The sequence below is a fragment of the Colletotrichum gloeosporioides genome, assembly GCF_011800055.1.
Source record: "Colletotrichum gloeosporioides strain Lc1 chromosome Unknown consensus_1, whole genome shotgun sequence".
Taxonomy (NCBI): Eukaryota; Fungi; Ascomycota; class Sordariomycetes; order Glomerellales; family Glomerellaceae; genus Colletotrichum; species Colletotrichum gloeosporioides.
The window spans coordinates 272,307-287,935 of NW_025544646.1; the positions used below are offsets into that span (position 1 = coordinate 272,307).

General features: G+C 52.2%; 6 protein-coding genes across 6 annotated transcripts; 4 read left to right on the top strand and 2 right to left on the bottom strand.

The window, feature by feature from the left end:
• Nucleotides 1–1,461: 1,461 nt before the first annotated feature.
• GCG54_00009860 (uncharacterized protein) lies at nt 1,462–2,556 on the top strand (the record flags this gene model as incomplete). The annotated part of the gene is made up of 3 exons (XM_045409797.1): nt 1,462–1,705; nt 1,767–2,198; nt 2,267–2,556. The coding sequence occupies 3 exons, from the start codon at nt 1,462–1,464 to the stop codon at nt 2,554–2,556; spliced, it is 966 nt and encodes a 321-aa protein (XP_045271334.1).
• Nucleotides 2,557–3,220: 664 nt separating this feature from the next.
• Nucleotides 3,221–5,929, top strand: GCG54_00009861 (uncharacterized protein; the record flags this gene model as incomplete). Its single annotated transcript, XM_045409798.1, has 1 exon — nt 3,221–5,929. One exon carries the CDS (start codon nt 3,221–3,223, stop codon nt 5,927–5,929), a length of 2,709 nt encoding a protein of 902 aa, XP_045271335.1.
• A 105-nt stretch (nt 5,930–6,034) lies between these two features.
• On the bottom strand, nt 6,035–9,359 carry GCG54_00009862 (Minor extracellular protease vpr; the record flags this gene model as incomplete). The annotated part of the gene is made up of 12 exons (XM_045409799.1): nt 6,035–6,137; nt 6,192–6,451; nt 6,512–6,599; nt 6,654–6,759; nt 6,814–6,923; nt 6,973–8,270; nt 8,329–8,388; nt 8,443–8,497; nt 8,561–8,660; nt 8,710–8,770; nt 8,824–9,162; nt 9,219–9,359. 12 exons carry the CDS (start codon nt 9,357–9,359, stop codon nt 6,035–6,037), a joined length of 2,721 nt encoding a protein of 906 aa, XP_045271336.1.
• Nucleotides 9,360–10,942: 1,583 nt separating this feature from the next.
• GCG54_00009863 (uncharacterized protein) lies at nt 10,943–12,308 on the top strand (the record flags this gene model as incomplete). The annotated part of the gene is made up of 6 exons (XM_045409800.1): nt 10,943–11,302; nt 11,361–11,486; nt 11,540–11,621; nt 11,676–11,782; nt 11,834–12,117; nt 12,191–12,308. The coding sequence occupies 6 exons, from the start codon at nt 10,943–10,945 to the stop codon at nt 12,306–12,308; spliced, it is 1,077 nt and encodes a 358-aa protein (XP_045271337.1).
• A 482-nt stretch (nt 12,309–12,790) lies between these two features.
• Nucleotides 12,791–13,607, top strand: GCG54_00009864 (uncharacterized protein; the record flags this gene model as incomplete). The annotated part of the gene is made up of 3 exons (XM_045409801.1): nt 12,791–12,863; nt 12,915–13,412; nt 13,459–13,607. 3 exons carry the CDS (start codon nt 12,791–12,793, stop codon nt 13,605–13,607), a joined length of 720 nt encoding a protein of 239 aa, XP_045271338.1.
• A 155-nt stretch (nt 13,608–13,762) lies between these two features.
• On the bottom strand, nt 13,763–14,706 carry GCG54_00009865 (Protein RTM1; the record flags this gene model as incomplete). The annotated part of the gene is made up of 2 exons (XM_045409802.1): nt 13,763–14,448; nt 14,514–14,706. 2 exons carry the CDS (start codon nt 14,704–14,706, stop codon nt 13,763–13,765), a joined length of 879 nt encoding a protein of 292 aa, XP_045271339.1.
• Between the last annotated feature and the right edge of the window lie 923 nt (nt 14,707–15,629).

Genomic DNA, 15,629 nt, shown 5'->3' on the forward strand with positions numbered 1-15,629 from the left:
AGACTGCATACGGTCTAACGACCTGACCCTTCATCCGAAAACAGAAGGTAAACGTCCACAACGGACATCATCCGGCGGGCACGAACAGAGCTTTCAGCAAAGGACGAATCCTGCACCGCCGATTCGCCAAGAATACCCTTCTTCTCTCGAGTCAACCGCCCTGGCGGCGGCAGTCCAGGGCAGGACGATCCGCCAAGATCTCAGCCGGCATTGCCAGCGGCCTAGGCCGATTTGACATCAACACCCCCCGGCAGCTCGGAGCAGTCGATCGTCCCGTCTTCATTGGGTCGGAAACAAGAATGGAGCATCGGCACCGTTGCGAGGTATGGGTCCGGCCCTGGACGTCGCCATTCAGGGTGGACATTAGGAGCCTTGTCATCATGGAAGGCGTCGATAAGGGGGGCAGTCGTTCTTTTTCGTCCGGACCTTTATGGCTTCGTTTGGTTGAGCAATGTTGTCTAATCAATGCTAGCCCCTGGGCAGGACGGAGCACGACTTGATGGGGCCATTTCCAGAGCCGGCAATCCAGGAACGCGCTTCTGCGTTGTCATGCTTATCAGCCTGGCGTCTATCGAGTGCTTCCTTCAGGAAGCCCAGATGATGTTCCTTGCAAGATACCAAGGACCCCTAGGATATAAAACAACCACGTGCAAGACTAAGCGGCAGGATTTTACCTCCCGGTGTTCTGCAATCGCTTCCGCGCGCGCTTCCTTTTCCAGCAACCTTGTCAGCCCACCGGCGGTGTCCAGTTGTTCTGTGGACACACATATCGAAGAAGAAGAAAAAAGCAAGGAGAAGTGCCATCGCCAAGCAAGACGTCATCAAAGAAGTCCAGTTGACCTCGGGATGTGGGAGGCGCATTTCTGTGGTAGAGTAGCAATGCCCAGTTTCTTTAACTGGAGCCCGGTAGGCCTTTTTCATAAGGGGCAAGTCGCACTGGGCTTTGCGCTGAGCGGGTTTCGTGACTCGCGAGCGGCTCCATTCCTCCCACATCCCGTGCCGACTTCACGCGGCGCGGCGCACCGGGGCCGGAACACGGTCCTTGTGGGTCGGGTGAGCTCCATAGGGGTGGCTCCGGTCTGGGCCTCGAGGAACCAATTGACGAAACATTTCGAACGCATTTCTCATCATGGAGTTTGGATGGATCTGGCTTGCATTTCGAAATCTGCGTAGGGTTGCATCTGCTTAATCAAAAGGGGGCAATTTTTGTTGTTTCCAGCATCGTGTAAACATGGGGGTTCACGACAAGGGATGATGGGATCCATGCCCGTCGCGACGTGAGTATCAACCATGGCTACGGCAGAATTTTCTTTCTCGTAGCTGCTTCAGTAAGTAGGGAAGAGTAGATAAAGCCTTCGGGCCTTCTCTCGAAATGCTCTTCTTGTGTCTTCTCTCCATCGCAGATCACCCTCGTTCTCCAATCTCTGCAGTCACTCTTTCTCGAGCATCCACTCTTTCGCTATGAAGCTCAGCTCTTTCCTGGCCACCGGCCTCCTGACGGCCTCCGCCCTGGCCCACAACGAGATCCTCTCCCGCTCCGAGATTTCTCGTCGTGATGCCATGGCGAAGCGCTGTGCTGGACAGACTGCTCAGTTCCACAAGAAGAGACAGGCCAAGCGCATGGCGAAGCGTGCGGCCGAGTTGGAGGCGCGCGCTGGCAACTCCAGTGTTGTGATCAACACTGAGGGTGTCTACTACGACAGCAGTAAGTCAAGACATCTATGTTGAGAGCATGCAAAGGCAATGGCGACTGACCTTCATCACAGTCCAGAACAACACCTGCGTGCTGACCCCTGAGGTCACCGAGGGCCCCTATGTCTGGCCTCGCTCGCAGACTCTGCGCATGGACATGACCGAGGGCGAGGTCGGCGTCCCCCTGACGCTCGATGTCGGCATCCTCGACATGGCCACCTGCGAGCCGCTCCCTGACGCCCTCGTTTCGTTCTGGCACTGCAACGCGACCGGCAGCTACTCGTCGTTCACGCACCTGAGCCCGAACACGCGGTTCGAGGAGCTTCTCAACCAGTTGAACATTACCGATTTCGAGATCGGCGTCACTGACCTCCACACCGACGACACCACTTTCCTCAGAGGCATGTGGCCCACCAACTCGGAGGGCATTATGGAGATGCAGACCATCTTCCCCGGCTTCTACGTCGAGCGTGCTATCCACATCCACACCCAGGTCTTCACTGACTGTACGTTCACCTTCTTCTTTTCTTGACCTGCATCTAGTCTTTGATCGTATGCTGACAATGCACGGCAGGGTCTGTCCGCGCCAACGGCACCGTCAGCTCCGGCAACCTCATCAACACCGGCCAGATCTACTTTGAGGAGGACGTCTCCGCTCAGATCATGGCCCTTGAGCCCTACGTCTCTCACACCCAGATCAACCGCACCAAGAACGTCGAGGACTCTCAGAGCCTGTTCGACCAGAGCACGATCGGCGGCTACAGCCCCATCATCGAGGTCGTTCCCTTGGACGGCGAGAACATCGAGAACGGAATGGTCGGCTACATCACCATGGGTGTCGACACGTCTGCTCTTGAGAGCTAAGCATCGCAACCTGGAATATGGTGAGAATGCTACGAATGGGGTTGGGCTAGGACACATTGGTAGGATGTCAATGGCGATGAACATATAGATGAAAATGACAGGCTGTGATTGATACCGTTCATCTCTCGTTGCAAGTGTTTGTGTTTGACTCTGTGCGTGTCAGGTAATGTAAGTGGTCGTTTCATGCTCAGTGACTTGTTAATTTGACTTCCGGGCCCATCCGCGCCGCTTGTTCCAGGGAATTTCTTCCGCGGGACGCCGACCGGCAGTTTTTAGTGGAGCCGTCGGGGCCCGAAAGCCTAATTAATTACGGTTCCTCAGTGAAGTCAGCACCAACACATCGGAGAATTACTGTTCGCTTCACTTATTGCGAGTCAGCACAGTCATGTTATTCAAGAAACCTCATAAGCTCGCTCGGAATCATCATAACGTTTCCGACCCGAGGCGCGATAGAAAATAGACCGAATGCGTGCTTACGAGAGATGCCTAAAAATTCCAGCGTGGCGGTGTGATTTGCTGATCCCTGGCCCAATTAGACTTACTGTTGCCTAGAGAGGAGCAGAGCTGAGACGACAGATGACCACGTCAACTTATTCAAAAAGACCATTGCACCGCATCAACAATGACCTTGACAAAATATCATCTGAATAAAGACAATCGCAAGATGGCTGACGAAAACTCTCCGGCCAACCAGCCGGTGGATCCCTCCGACCTGGACCCGGACAGCTATGAGCTTCAAATCGCTTTGGACCAGCTGTCCGCCGGCAATACGGAAGCCCTCAAAATATACCTCGCACGCAAAGAGGGTGTCGATCCCAACACTGTGTCTCTCAGATCAACCCCATGGTCTGCGAACGAACAGGAGAACAGCAAGTACTCCTTCATCGGCAAAATGGACGACGTCCGTCCGCCGGGCGAAGATGACGCGACCTGGAAGCGAGCACCTCGAGTGGTTTTTGAAAACAGTGCGATTGAATTTGGATACACGCCACTCGACCCGGAGAAGCGCCAGTTCCGACTCCTCAGGCTTGCATCTCCATCAGAGGATGGCATCGTCAGTCAGCTTCAACTCAAAACTTTCAGCCTCGATGAAGCGCCGCCGTACTTCTGCCTCTCGTACGTTTGGGGAGACCCTAAGAGATTCATCGGTGTCAACTGCAACGGAAAGATGATATCTGTCACCGGGAACCTTTTTCATGCAATCCAAACTTGCCTCAACCGGCACCCGGACGCGTGGCTTTGGGCGGATGGTATTTGCATCAACCAAGACGACCTAGCCGAGCGGAGTTCTCAAGTCCTGTTCATGGGAGCAATCTATCGGAATGCGTCCATGATTCTTGCTCATCCAGGCCACTACAAGTACGCCCTGGTTGAGCCCGAGACGGATGGACAAGATGAAACAGATACCTTGGATGACCGCATGGGCGGCTTGGGAGTTCAGGACATGTTGAGTTTTGGTATCGGTGACGATGCCAGGGAGGAAAAGGCCAATGAGTCGGAAATGTCCCAAAAGCCTGGAGACTGGCGAGGAACTAGAGAGGACGACGCGTACAGCTCTGAGAATGCACAAGGCGCCATCAGCATCATGACCTTTCTCACACGCATATGGTCTAACAACACTCGGCAAAAGGTTCAGTCCGACAAGGATTGGGAGAAGGTCAACTTGCCTGATCCCAAGACCGAGGAGGGCCAACAGGTTTGGAATAATCTGATGGACTTCTGGAACCAAGACTGGTACTTCCGTACTTGGGTTCTTCAGGAAGTCGTTCTGGCGAAGAAGGTTGTGGTGTTATACGACACTACAGCCATCAGCCTCGAAGCCATCACGGACTTTTGGGATATGGCCAGAAGCCATGGTTTGCCTCGCACGCTCCGGCTCGGCCCCTACGCAGACATCTTCAACAAAGTGATGCACCTTAGTCCCGCGAGCTCTTTTAAGGTACTCCGGGACCAGCGTCATGGACAAGACAAGGAAGCCGATGAAAGTTCTTCGCAAGAGATCATACCAACACAACCGACGATATTTGAGCTTCTGTGTCTTTCCAGAAACAATCTTGCAACGGACCAGAGGGACAAGGTGTACGGACTGCTTGGTCTCACCGACGACGCCGTCACCCACTCGATCATTCCCGACTACTCCCCCGAAAATACCGCATCGAAGGTGTTTACCGAGGTAGCTACCGAAATTGCAAATACTGAACGGGTTGTAGACCTTCTGCACCACGCTGGGATTGATCAAGACCTTCCCGACCTTCCTTCGTGGGTCCCAGACTGGACGAAGCAGTCCCGCTCAACCCTCCAGAGTCACGTGTACCAATGCGTGGGAACATCGACACCTAAGGTCTCCGTTCTAGATGTCGGAGATAAGCCAAAGATGACAGTTCGAGGAGCTGTTATTTCACGTGTCAATGTGGTGGGGGCAGCATGGAAGTACTACTCTCACGACGACTCTGCGTCGACGTTTGGTGCTTTCGAATTCGCTCCCGAACTCGACATGCCTTCCTTCAATGACGAAGATGCTCGGAACTTCATTCTGACGCTCGCAACAAACATGGTCGAAGATGTCGCAGAGCGGTATGCCGAGGAAGGCATGCACGACGCATTGGTGCGCACCATGACCGCTGACTGCTCCTGGCATGGTGAGAGGATCGGGCGAAGACCGGTGCAAGACAATGGCGAGGCGACCGAACCATCTTTGACCGAAGACAACTCTGAAGATCAAGCAAAGCCTTCTGCGTCAGACGAGTTCTTCGACGCTGTCGCGGCATTTAAGCAATTCTATGCCCGAGGCCCTGACTCGCCAGAGGACTTCAACGTCCCTGGAATTCGGGCTCACCAGAGTGGGATATTCGTGTGGCTACTCGACTTCGACGAGGACGTTGAGGCTGATCTTCAAAGGCGAATGATCCCCTACACAGTCCCCTTCCAAGAAGTACAGAAAGGTCGACGCTTTGCCATTTTGGGAACAAGAGGTCCCAAAAAGCCGGAGACCGAGCACGACGATGGCAAGGAGGAGAAGAAAGAGTCGAAGAGGAAGATGCACTATGCTACTGAGGAGTTGGAGCACCACTTCATGGCAACTCTGCCGTGGAACGCAGAGATTGAGGACTACATTGTTCTTCTGGAAGGATTCAGAACTCCTTTTGTGCTTAGGAAGTCCAAATCGGAAAGTGAAGCTGGGCAAGTCGAAGAGTACAAGGTTGTTGGTGACTGTTATGTTCACGGAGTTATGGACAGTGAGCTGTTACATTGGGCAGAAGAGGTTGACGAGAAGCTTGGTTCCGAGTTCTTCAGCACGGATAGTGAGGGCCGGAGGTATGCTGTGCGAGCACCACAAGGGTTCGTCCCTTTCACGGACTTTACTCTTGTCTGAGGAGGAAAAAAAGGGCTCGGTGGCCTTTCCCCTTCAGACAGAGCTGTATTACTACATGTACCTTTTGGTAGATCTTCCCTCAGAACGTAGAAAAACAAGCCCCTCTCATGGTGTATAAGGCAGAATGGTAATTTGGGGTGTCTTCCAGATATCCCAGCTTTCCGACTCCGAAGGCTCACTAAAGGGGGTGAGAGTTGCAAAGCGCATGCTATCGAATAGTGTTAGAGACTTCATTGGGGACTAAAGTCGGAGAAGAACGTACGTGTAGTTTCCTGCAGCAATATAGCTGCCGTTTGCCAACTTTCCAAGCCACCAGAAGCGATCAGTCAACTCACTCCATGATGTGGTGCGCTCAATTCCCCGGATGGGGAAGGGTAGCACCTTGTCCCTGTCCATCGTCGCAGGATCGAACGTGCTCGCACCAACGGAGTATGTCGAGTATGTGGCGGAGCCAATGTATCCATCCTGACCTACTACCGGCGGATACTTCCATTGACTCTCCTCGTATGCATCATCAAAAATCTGGTTCGAAATACATGTAAGTTTCGAGAATTTCCAAAGTAAGAGATGATAGAGACTCACATCCCAACGCAGCTCCTTTGTTCCCCACTTGAACTGAACGTGAACCTTTGGAAAGTCCTGCGCAACCCGGCTGGTGTTGAATGCGTAGCTAGCAACTCATTAACTTTGGCGATTACAAGTTGCCGACACCATGTTCACTCACGTATGATACGCGTCAATACCGAGGCTGTTGGGGCCGGATCTCTGCAGGGGATAGCCATCTGGGAACATTTTCTCGGTCATTTGAGCTTTGAGGTCAAATGCAGCACCTTTCAATCGAGTAAGCTTTGGGAACACGAATGATATGATTCAATGACTCTCACCAAGATACGGAACGGAGAGAGTATCTCCATTTCCGCTAGTAATGACAACCTTGCCACTGTAAATGGGCAGTTTGGACTCGTCGTCAACTTGGGGATACTTGAAGCTGATTCTGACGGGCTGTTAGTGGGTCTTCGGGAATATCTTCGGCTCATACCTACTCAGCTGTTCTTGTCTCGCCAGGGTTGACGATGAAAGCATCCGTGGGTAAGGTAACGTCTGGGAGAAGTTCAATTGGCTTGACGTCAAGCACGTCAGCAAGCAGCTGGGCAGTCCTGCCTTGTGCGTTAAACCCTCCAGCTGGTTCCACAGCGAATGTGTAGCCCACGGGATCATCGCCGTTGTTAGTGATGTCGACTCTATGATTAGCATTGAATGATGCCGTATTGTTGAGCGCCATCTTCTCAAACGAGAGCGAAGTCTTGGATTCCAGCAACTTCGTGGCGTTGATGAGGCCATTGCCAGCCTGCGCAACCGGCGCGAAGAAGCCGAAGTCGGTTGGTAATGCTTGAGGCTCAATGGCCTGCCACGGAAGAGACTCCCCACAGGAGATAATACGCCTTGAGAGATCCTTGGCAAATCCCTTGCCATGCACTGAGCGGCCCCCATACTTACCGATGTAGAGCGCAGCAACGCCAGCAACGTAAGGAGTCGCCATTGACGTTCCCGAAAGAACTTTCCATGTCTTATCGAGATAGGTGCTGTAGATGCTGGCACCAGGAGCCGCAATATCGGGTTTGATTTCCAGCTCGTAGGTACCGCCCCAGCTGGAATACTGTGAGGGGATCCCACCGGCAGCATCGAAGAAACCAACTGCCCAGTTGGGATCTACAGGGTTGGTGAAGTCTGCAGTCACGTTGCCGCCGGTCTTGACTGTTTCGATAATCGCCGCACCGGCTTTGGCGTCAATGAGGGCCATTTGCGATTTGTATGCCGAGTTGGCGACGAGCTCAAAGGGTCGGTAGTCGTCGTTGTATATGAGCATATACTGTGCGCCGAACTTCTCCACGTTCGTCTGCTTGACGTACTGAGTGCATCCTCCTCGTCTAACGAGGACAATGACGTTGGAGAGATCCGGCGTCGTGTCTGGCAGTGTGTTGCAAGCTTCAGCTGATGCTTTGGTGTCAAAGGACAGGGGAACGATGGGCAGACCGGTGATGTTCCACAGCGGCCTGTTGACGGGCGGAATGTAAGCCAGCTGGGTTGTGTTGGAAACACCCTCTCTGCTGAAGGTTGCGTGCCACGGCTTAGCAGGCACTCGGCTCGTGTCAACGGAGGCAACGGCTAGAACTTCCTTTCCTGACGAACCGCTGCTGGCGTAGAATGGGCCCTCATCGCCATCGTTTCCGGCTGCGATAGTGACAACGACGCCTTGCTCTACGATTCTGGATGCCACCGTTGCCCAGGGACCATCTGAAAAGCCAGCTGCGCGCCCGATGCTTGCAGTGATGATATCTGCCTGTGTCCGACGTTGATCAGCACGAATTCCCATTGTGCGCGTGGGTGGTGGAACATACACCTGACTCATAGGCCATGATGGTTGCGTCAATAAGTGTATCTTCATCAGTACCTTCAAACTGCGGAGTACTTCAGTTAGCGCTCTGGAGAAAACTTGGATCGACGCTTCTTACGGCACCAAAGACTTTAAAGGCGAGAATTTCGGCTTCAGGAGCAACCCCTGCATAACTAGACGAATGAACCATCAGTCTCAGAGATCTAATGCCTTCAGAAAAGGGGGGTCAAACTCACAACTCACTCTTCCCAGCGATGATTCCGGCAACGTGTGTGCCGTGGCCCAAAGAATCGAGAGGGTCATCATCAGGCACCTTTTCGTTGGAACCATCGAATTCTGCGACGGTTAGCAAATGGTTAACCACAAGAGGTAAAGTCGCGATCACCTTCTCCGACGAGATCGTAACCACCAGAGACCTTGAAACCGGTCCCAAAACCACCACCAAGCTAGCCAGCCGTTGTCAGATACCACGGCATTTCTCGTCACAAAGACTACTTACAGCAGGGTGTCGGTAGTCGACGCCAGAATCGATCACAGCAACCTTGACTCCCCTACCAAAGACTCCCGCTTCGTGAAGTTTGTCTACCCCAGTGGAGTAGTGTATGGACCAATTCTGGGCTGTCGCGTCGTCGCTGAAAGAAGCCTGCGGCGTGAGAGGTGCGAGCTTGTAAGTCTTGACCGGCCATGCCTGCGAGACTTCTCGGAGGCTCTGCAAGGTGTCCAAATTGTCGCTGGTCGACTCGATACTCAAACCGGAGAAGATCTCGCTATCGAACAATCTGAGAACGGTGGATCCCGTGGCCTCAATTTTCCGGGATAGATCGGTTAGTTGGGCGCCCTGGGTGTGACTTGTTAGAGAAGTATCATGAGTAGAAGTCTCTTCTTCTGACGTACTGATTCGACTTCGACGATAAACTTTTTGGTTCCCGAGAGAGTGAAATTCTTGCTTTCATCTCTTCTGCGTCTGTCACCAGGGGAAGCATGAACGTTGGTCAGCCCCAGGGCTGCTGCCCAGATCAGGAGATCAAATCGCATGATGATGAGGCACGAGACGATGAGAGATCGCCTTCAAGCCATTGCTCGACGAGGCTCGCAAGACTTCATATTTGAGAAACTCGAAAGAGAACCCGGATAGCACCCAAAAGGTGGTCCTCGTGTCTGCATGTGCATTAGCTGCTGATTCCTTGTCGCGTAAACTTCCTGTCGTAGCATCTGAATGTAGCATTTGGCAGGTTGCAAATCCGCCTTCTAGATTGGGATCATGGCTCTCAGCTATCCCCTGTAGCCAGGGCACACAAGGTTGCAATGCGCGCTGTAATGGGGCCAATCTTCCGCCCGTGTTGCATGGGGTTCATTTAGAGTCCCCGCTGGAGCGGCTTTGCCAAGAGCAAGATGGATCCAAATAGCGCATATTAACTCAATTGCATGCGTTCCTGATCCGGTCCCTGACGATCCGGCTCAGTGCGAGGTGAGTTGCTTATTCGTACTTCACGGCGAGCCGTGCTATCTCACGTGTGGCATGTGATTAATGCTCTCTGCAGCCTTGACAGCCCATCAGATTTGGTATCAGTGAGGCTGCACATTGACCAAAAATGAGTTCACCACTAGGGTCAGACACAATGACGCAAAAAACACAGGATCTCTCCCCGAGGTGGGCTCGAACCACCAACCTCCAGATTAACAGTCTGACGCGCTAGCCAATTGTGCCATCGGGGAATCGCAGGAATTCTGGTTGAAGGCATTGCGATGGCAAGTGGATTATGCGGCGGAGTCAGTGTGATTGTGGGACAGTCCAGCCCTAGAAGCGAGAGGTGTTGGATGAGATTGTGGGACCGATCCTTGACGAAGATACGTAAGTGCAGCATGAGCATTAAATCAGAGAAGCCAGCGAGCCGCTTGAAAGGCGCGAGACTGTTCATCTGCTGAAGGATTCGCGAGGTTTGGCTTCTTCGAGGACATTCGTCATGGCCGGCATCGTAATACTGGAAGCTTGAGGGGGAGGTTCAGGTACTCGGCACGACGCAAGACTCATGGGCTCCGACTAGACTGATTAGCTCCAAATCAACTATGAAGAAAGACAGAAACATCCAATTGACAATGAATCTCATGACAAACCCCATCTTGTGTCATCAAAGAGCGTTGGCCGTCCACACGGCCTCTTTCGGCGCGGGGATCGGCGGGCGGCATGCCGGCATGCGCTTTAGCTTCCCGGCGTCGGGGCGCCCACGGACAGGCGCAGCCCCGCTAATTCCGGTTAGAGCCCCTAGGATCTCGCGGTTTTCTAAGCCACCTGAGTAATCGGCCTTCAGAACAAGGGTGACATCATTCGTGCATCGCCGACGGGTGATCCCCTCTTTGATTACAAATAGTAATTCAAACGACCGTCTGTGGATAGTGCAATGGCGGAGGCCCAAAATAGGCCATGCCGCCTGATAATGCTGCTTCCACTGCTTCAACCGGGTAGTCTTATTTCGATGGCCACCGGATTATCCATGGAGTGAAGACAACGGCTTGCGGATCCGGTTGAAATAAATTGTGTTATCGACCCAAGTGAGAAGAAACACTCAAGTAATTTGGGTTGATTGGTTTCAATTGCCATTCAAGCCATCACAATAGCACTGAGCGCCCTCAATCTGCCCGCCTGGACAATGGCACACAACATCCTCATCACTGGCGCCTCAGGTTACCTTGGTGGCACACTTCTTGCACGCTGGAAAGAAGCCGGCCTTAGCGGTTACGACAAGCTGTTCGCTCTTGTTCGGACAGATTCACAAGCTGAAGCCGTCAAAAGTTATGGCGCCGAACCCCTTTCCTTTTCACTCAAGGATGAGATTGCTGTCAGAGACGCGGTCGTGAAAAATCGGATCACGATTGTGTACTACCTAATCGATGCACTCAACTCTGATGGCCAGAAGAATTTCATTAAGGCCTTGGCAGAAGTGAAGCGCTTGACAGGAGGGGACGTTCATTTTCTTCATGTGAGTGGTGCAGATTGGCACTTTCAGAAGGCAACAACTCTGACGAGTGTGTTGCAAGACAACCGGGGCCAAGATTTTCTCGAGCCACGCTGGAGCTCCCACAGATCGCCCGTTACTCGACACCGACCCAGATCTGTACAATATCCAGAAGGCGCAAAAGGCACCCATCCCTATCATGCAAACGGTAAATGTCGATTGAGAGTGAGATTTCATGTGTGACGGTCTGACGAAACCCAGGCCGTTGATACCAACAACATCATCATTGAAGAGGCAGCTGCGCAAGGTGTGAAAGCATACATTTTTGCGCCCTGCATCGTTTGTAAGAAAACAGCCATCGATTTCCCAAAAGACCAATCTCTGACGAAATACGCAGATGGTAAAAATGAGGGCTTCGGAAACCCCATTTCCATTCAGACCCGGGAAATTGTCAAAGCCGCCAAAGCTGCTGGTCGTGTTTACTCAATCACTCCAGGACGGCCAGTAAGCTTCGCCTCTTTGTAAAGCTCCACGTACTAGATCTGATGATGGTAGACTTGGCCAGTATGCCACGTGTCAGACAACGCAACCCTTTACCTCCAAATTATGCGTGCCATCCTGAACGGCGACAATCCTGGCAGCGGCAAGAACGGTTACTATTTGGCATCCGCTGGTAGTGTTGAGTGGGATGCTCTTTACGCTGCAATGGCTAAGGCTCTGTTCAAAAGAGGCATTATTTCCACTGACGAAGTCGTAAAGGCTGATCAAAAGGCAGTCGACATCATGGCCAGGGGTATGGGCGTGGATGCATCCCTAGTTGAGATGGGCTTGGCTGGGAAGTAAGTATCAAACCTCCACAGCAACCTTGGATATGGTATGCATAGTATGCTGATACCTTTGACTTCTCGACAGGTGCACATTCACATCTCGACGTGGCTCTGAGATTGGGTGGAAAGCTCAATACCCACCGGAACACATCCTCGATGTCGCTGATGCGGAAGTAGAGCTAATCATCGAGAATTTGAACTAGACGAGAAGCATGAAATGGTTGCTGTGTGATGTTGAATTGAATAGCTTGTTCTTTTAAAATGGAAAGTAATGCTCTTGTTGGATGATTAGGCGTCGTTCTGCAGACACGATAGTGCGAAAGAAAGTGAACCAATCAAACTCCCCGCGCTAACTAATCAAATGTGAAGACTCATTTCCTCTGCTTCTCCGATGTTTTCCGGGCTTTTCATTGGTGGTTTTCGTATCTATGTCAAAAGTTCCTGCAGTATGTCAGCAATGAGGGGACAACCACCGCGGACCGTCCGTGGCAACGAGGATCCGTGGATCGGCCCCGCTCGGGATTTGTCGCTGCTGCCTACGCCCTACACCGGACAGTTGTTGACACCTTACATCATGCCGTGCCATTTCAACTCCTCACTTACTATTTCATGATCAATATTTCAATCTGAAGTGAATATTGATCTAAGCATGCCATTGAGAGCTCGCGAAATAAACAAGCACAACATGTCCGGGCAACTCATCTTCTTCGACATTCCTAGCAGAGACGGCACTTGCTGGTCTCTGAACACTTGGAAAAGTAGGCCATTCAACCAGCGGGTAAGAGAACAGAGCTGACATCCGCAATCAGCGCGCTTGGCTCTCAACTTCAAGGGGGTCGACTACAAGACGGAATGGCTCGAGTATCCTGACATTGCAGGCCGACTTGAGGCGGCCGGTCTCAAAGGCGACCCCGACCAGATCAGGCCTTTCACCTGTCCCACCGTTCAGTTTCCCGACGGCACGTACATTATGAACAGCAAGAAAATCATCCCCCGCATTGAAGCCGACTATCCGGAGCCGCCCCTGTACCACGACGCAGACCTGTCTCAAGAGGCGCTCAAGCACATCGCCCCGGTTTGGGACGCCTTGGCACCTATTCTGCTCCCCGTGGCCCCGCGCGACGTTCTGAACGAGCGCAGCGCCGAGTACTTCTGGAGAACGCGCAAGGAGTTTCTGGGCATGAGCCTTGACGAGTTTGGAGAGAAGAACGGCGGCGAAAAAGCGTGGGAGAAGGCCAAGAAGCCCATCGAGGACGCTGCTGCCTTGTTGAACAAGACGGAGGGTCCTTTCTTTCTCGGGAACACAGGTAAGTTACCCTGGCCAGCAGGATGATTGGTGCTAACAAGGGTTAGTTTCTTACGCCGACTTCCTCTATGTTGGCGTCATAGCAATGGCGAAGAGGTTTAACGAGGAGAACTATCGCCGTATCGTCGAAATCGCGCCTGCATTTGACAAGCAGTACAAGGCTTGTGGCCCTTGGCTTGAGAGGAACGATCACTGAGTGAGGAAAGTGATAGGACACTTTGTTTCGCACATCGAAGTCGTTCATCGGTAATTCTTCTTGCTTATTAGGTAGTTGTATATGACTCTATGAAAAGAAACAAAAGAAAGCTTTACATGTACCCAACTAGCTGAAGGCCACATATTACCTTCCGCCTATCGTCTTTCCAACATTATGTTCCGCTCGTCTCCGAATGCATCGCTTTTGTACCGAGCAAGATCGCGGACGAGCCTCCCCGGGTGAATCCAGAGATATAACGCCATGATAACAACCATGAGAGCAGCGTCGAAGGCGTACACAAAGAACTCATGTTTGATGATGTATCCCCCCTCTCCCTGGAGGTACTCGATGCCTCTGACCAAGCTCCTCACAAACATGAGGAGAGCCACTCCATACGTCATCAAGTAGTACTTGTTCCAGTTGATCCCAGCGTGGGTCGCGTTCAGGTTGGGCGCCTCGCGCTTGGCCCATCGATGCGAGTGAGCACAAGAAAGCGCAAAGAGGCAAATGACGCCGAGCTGCGCGAGCAAGCCGCCCATGATGATTTTCCTGCTCATATCGATGGCCGAGGGATCGCCGGAGGCCGGCATGATGGACCCAAACACCTGGCTGACGAAGCAGCCGATGTCGACGACGACGTAGAAGAAGGCGGTGAGCCGCGGGCTGATGGCGGCGTGGCGTCGGAGATCGAGGGCTATGATGATCCGGCCGAGACTCATGTAGATCGTTGCGGCGAAGAGTGGTGGGGATCCGAGGATGAGGAGATTCTGCATGATGAAGGGACCGACGGCGAGCGGGTTTTCGGATGCTTTGACGCGGCCGTAGTAGCCGAACGCCTCGCCTGTGATCATTTTAGCTAAAGGCAACGGCCAAGTGCGAATGTCTAACAGAAGGTAGAGCGCTTACCCACGCCGCCAAGTATGAACGGGAGAAAATGCCACGCGCGAAGCCAAAAGAAGTAGCCCACATGTCCCACGACACCAATAGCAAACAATACCACAAACGTCCAGGATGCTCCTGCATTGGGTCGGTATTCGTAGAAGACAATTTGTGTGCCGTTTACAACGGGCCCAAAAGGGCCATCGCCGTCGTTCACCATGGTAATGGAAGTGGTCGAGGCGGAAGTCGGGAAGATGGCAGAGAAAGAGCCACAGTGGCAAGACAAAAAAGAATGGTAAAAAAAGACAAAATAAAATCAAAGACTAAGGAGAGAATCAGAATCAACATGCTAGAAAACGCGGCTCTTATCATTAATGCTTCACGATTCAGGGGAGCGGGCCGCTGTGGCAGTGACACGGCTTTTTCGTATTCGAATACGAATTTTCGGATAAGAGAAAACGCTCAACGTCGACTCCAATCAGAACATTGCACACGAAACGCGTGTGTCCACTGATTTGGTTAAATATGTTTTTGAACCCAGAATTGAAATGAATAGTGTATAGGGTACTTTTCGGCATCGTTAAGTGTTTACAAATACATGGGTCATGCGCATGACCTTGTGGTACTTTGTATGCATTTCTGAAGCTGTTCCCAACGCCTCAACTCGCTGTAGGTTTCGCTGATGAAGAGGGACTGGTAAAGCAAGTAAAGGACTTAAGGAATGACCTCTCTGCTGTGTCTATAGCGATTCGCAATACACCAAAGACAACAGCCTACCTAGGAAATTCGCCACCGTTTTGAACATGTCTGCGCATGCTTTCATGGATGGCGACATGTAGCTGATTAACAGACTCGGGTGACTGTTGCGTAGCAGCCTTCCTAACGAGCTCTGTGGTTACCTCATTACGGAAGTCGACGAGCTTTGCAATCTGCTGTCGAACTTAGTTGAGAACGGGCATATGCCTAGAACCGCCTTCAGTGTTTATAACATGGTCTTTATCTTAAACTCGAGGAGGCGTGCCATTTTCGGAGGATTGATGTGTGCAATCTGTCAATTAAGATGAGTTATAAGATGTGAGGCTCGGTGTGTGCTGTATAATTAATTAGTAGAATGGGCGCAGGTGGTAGGTTGACAGCCGTATG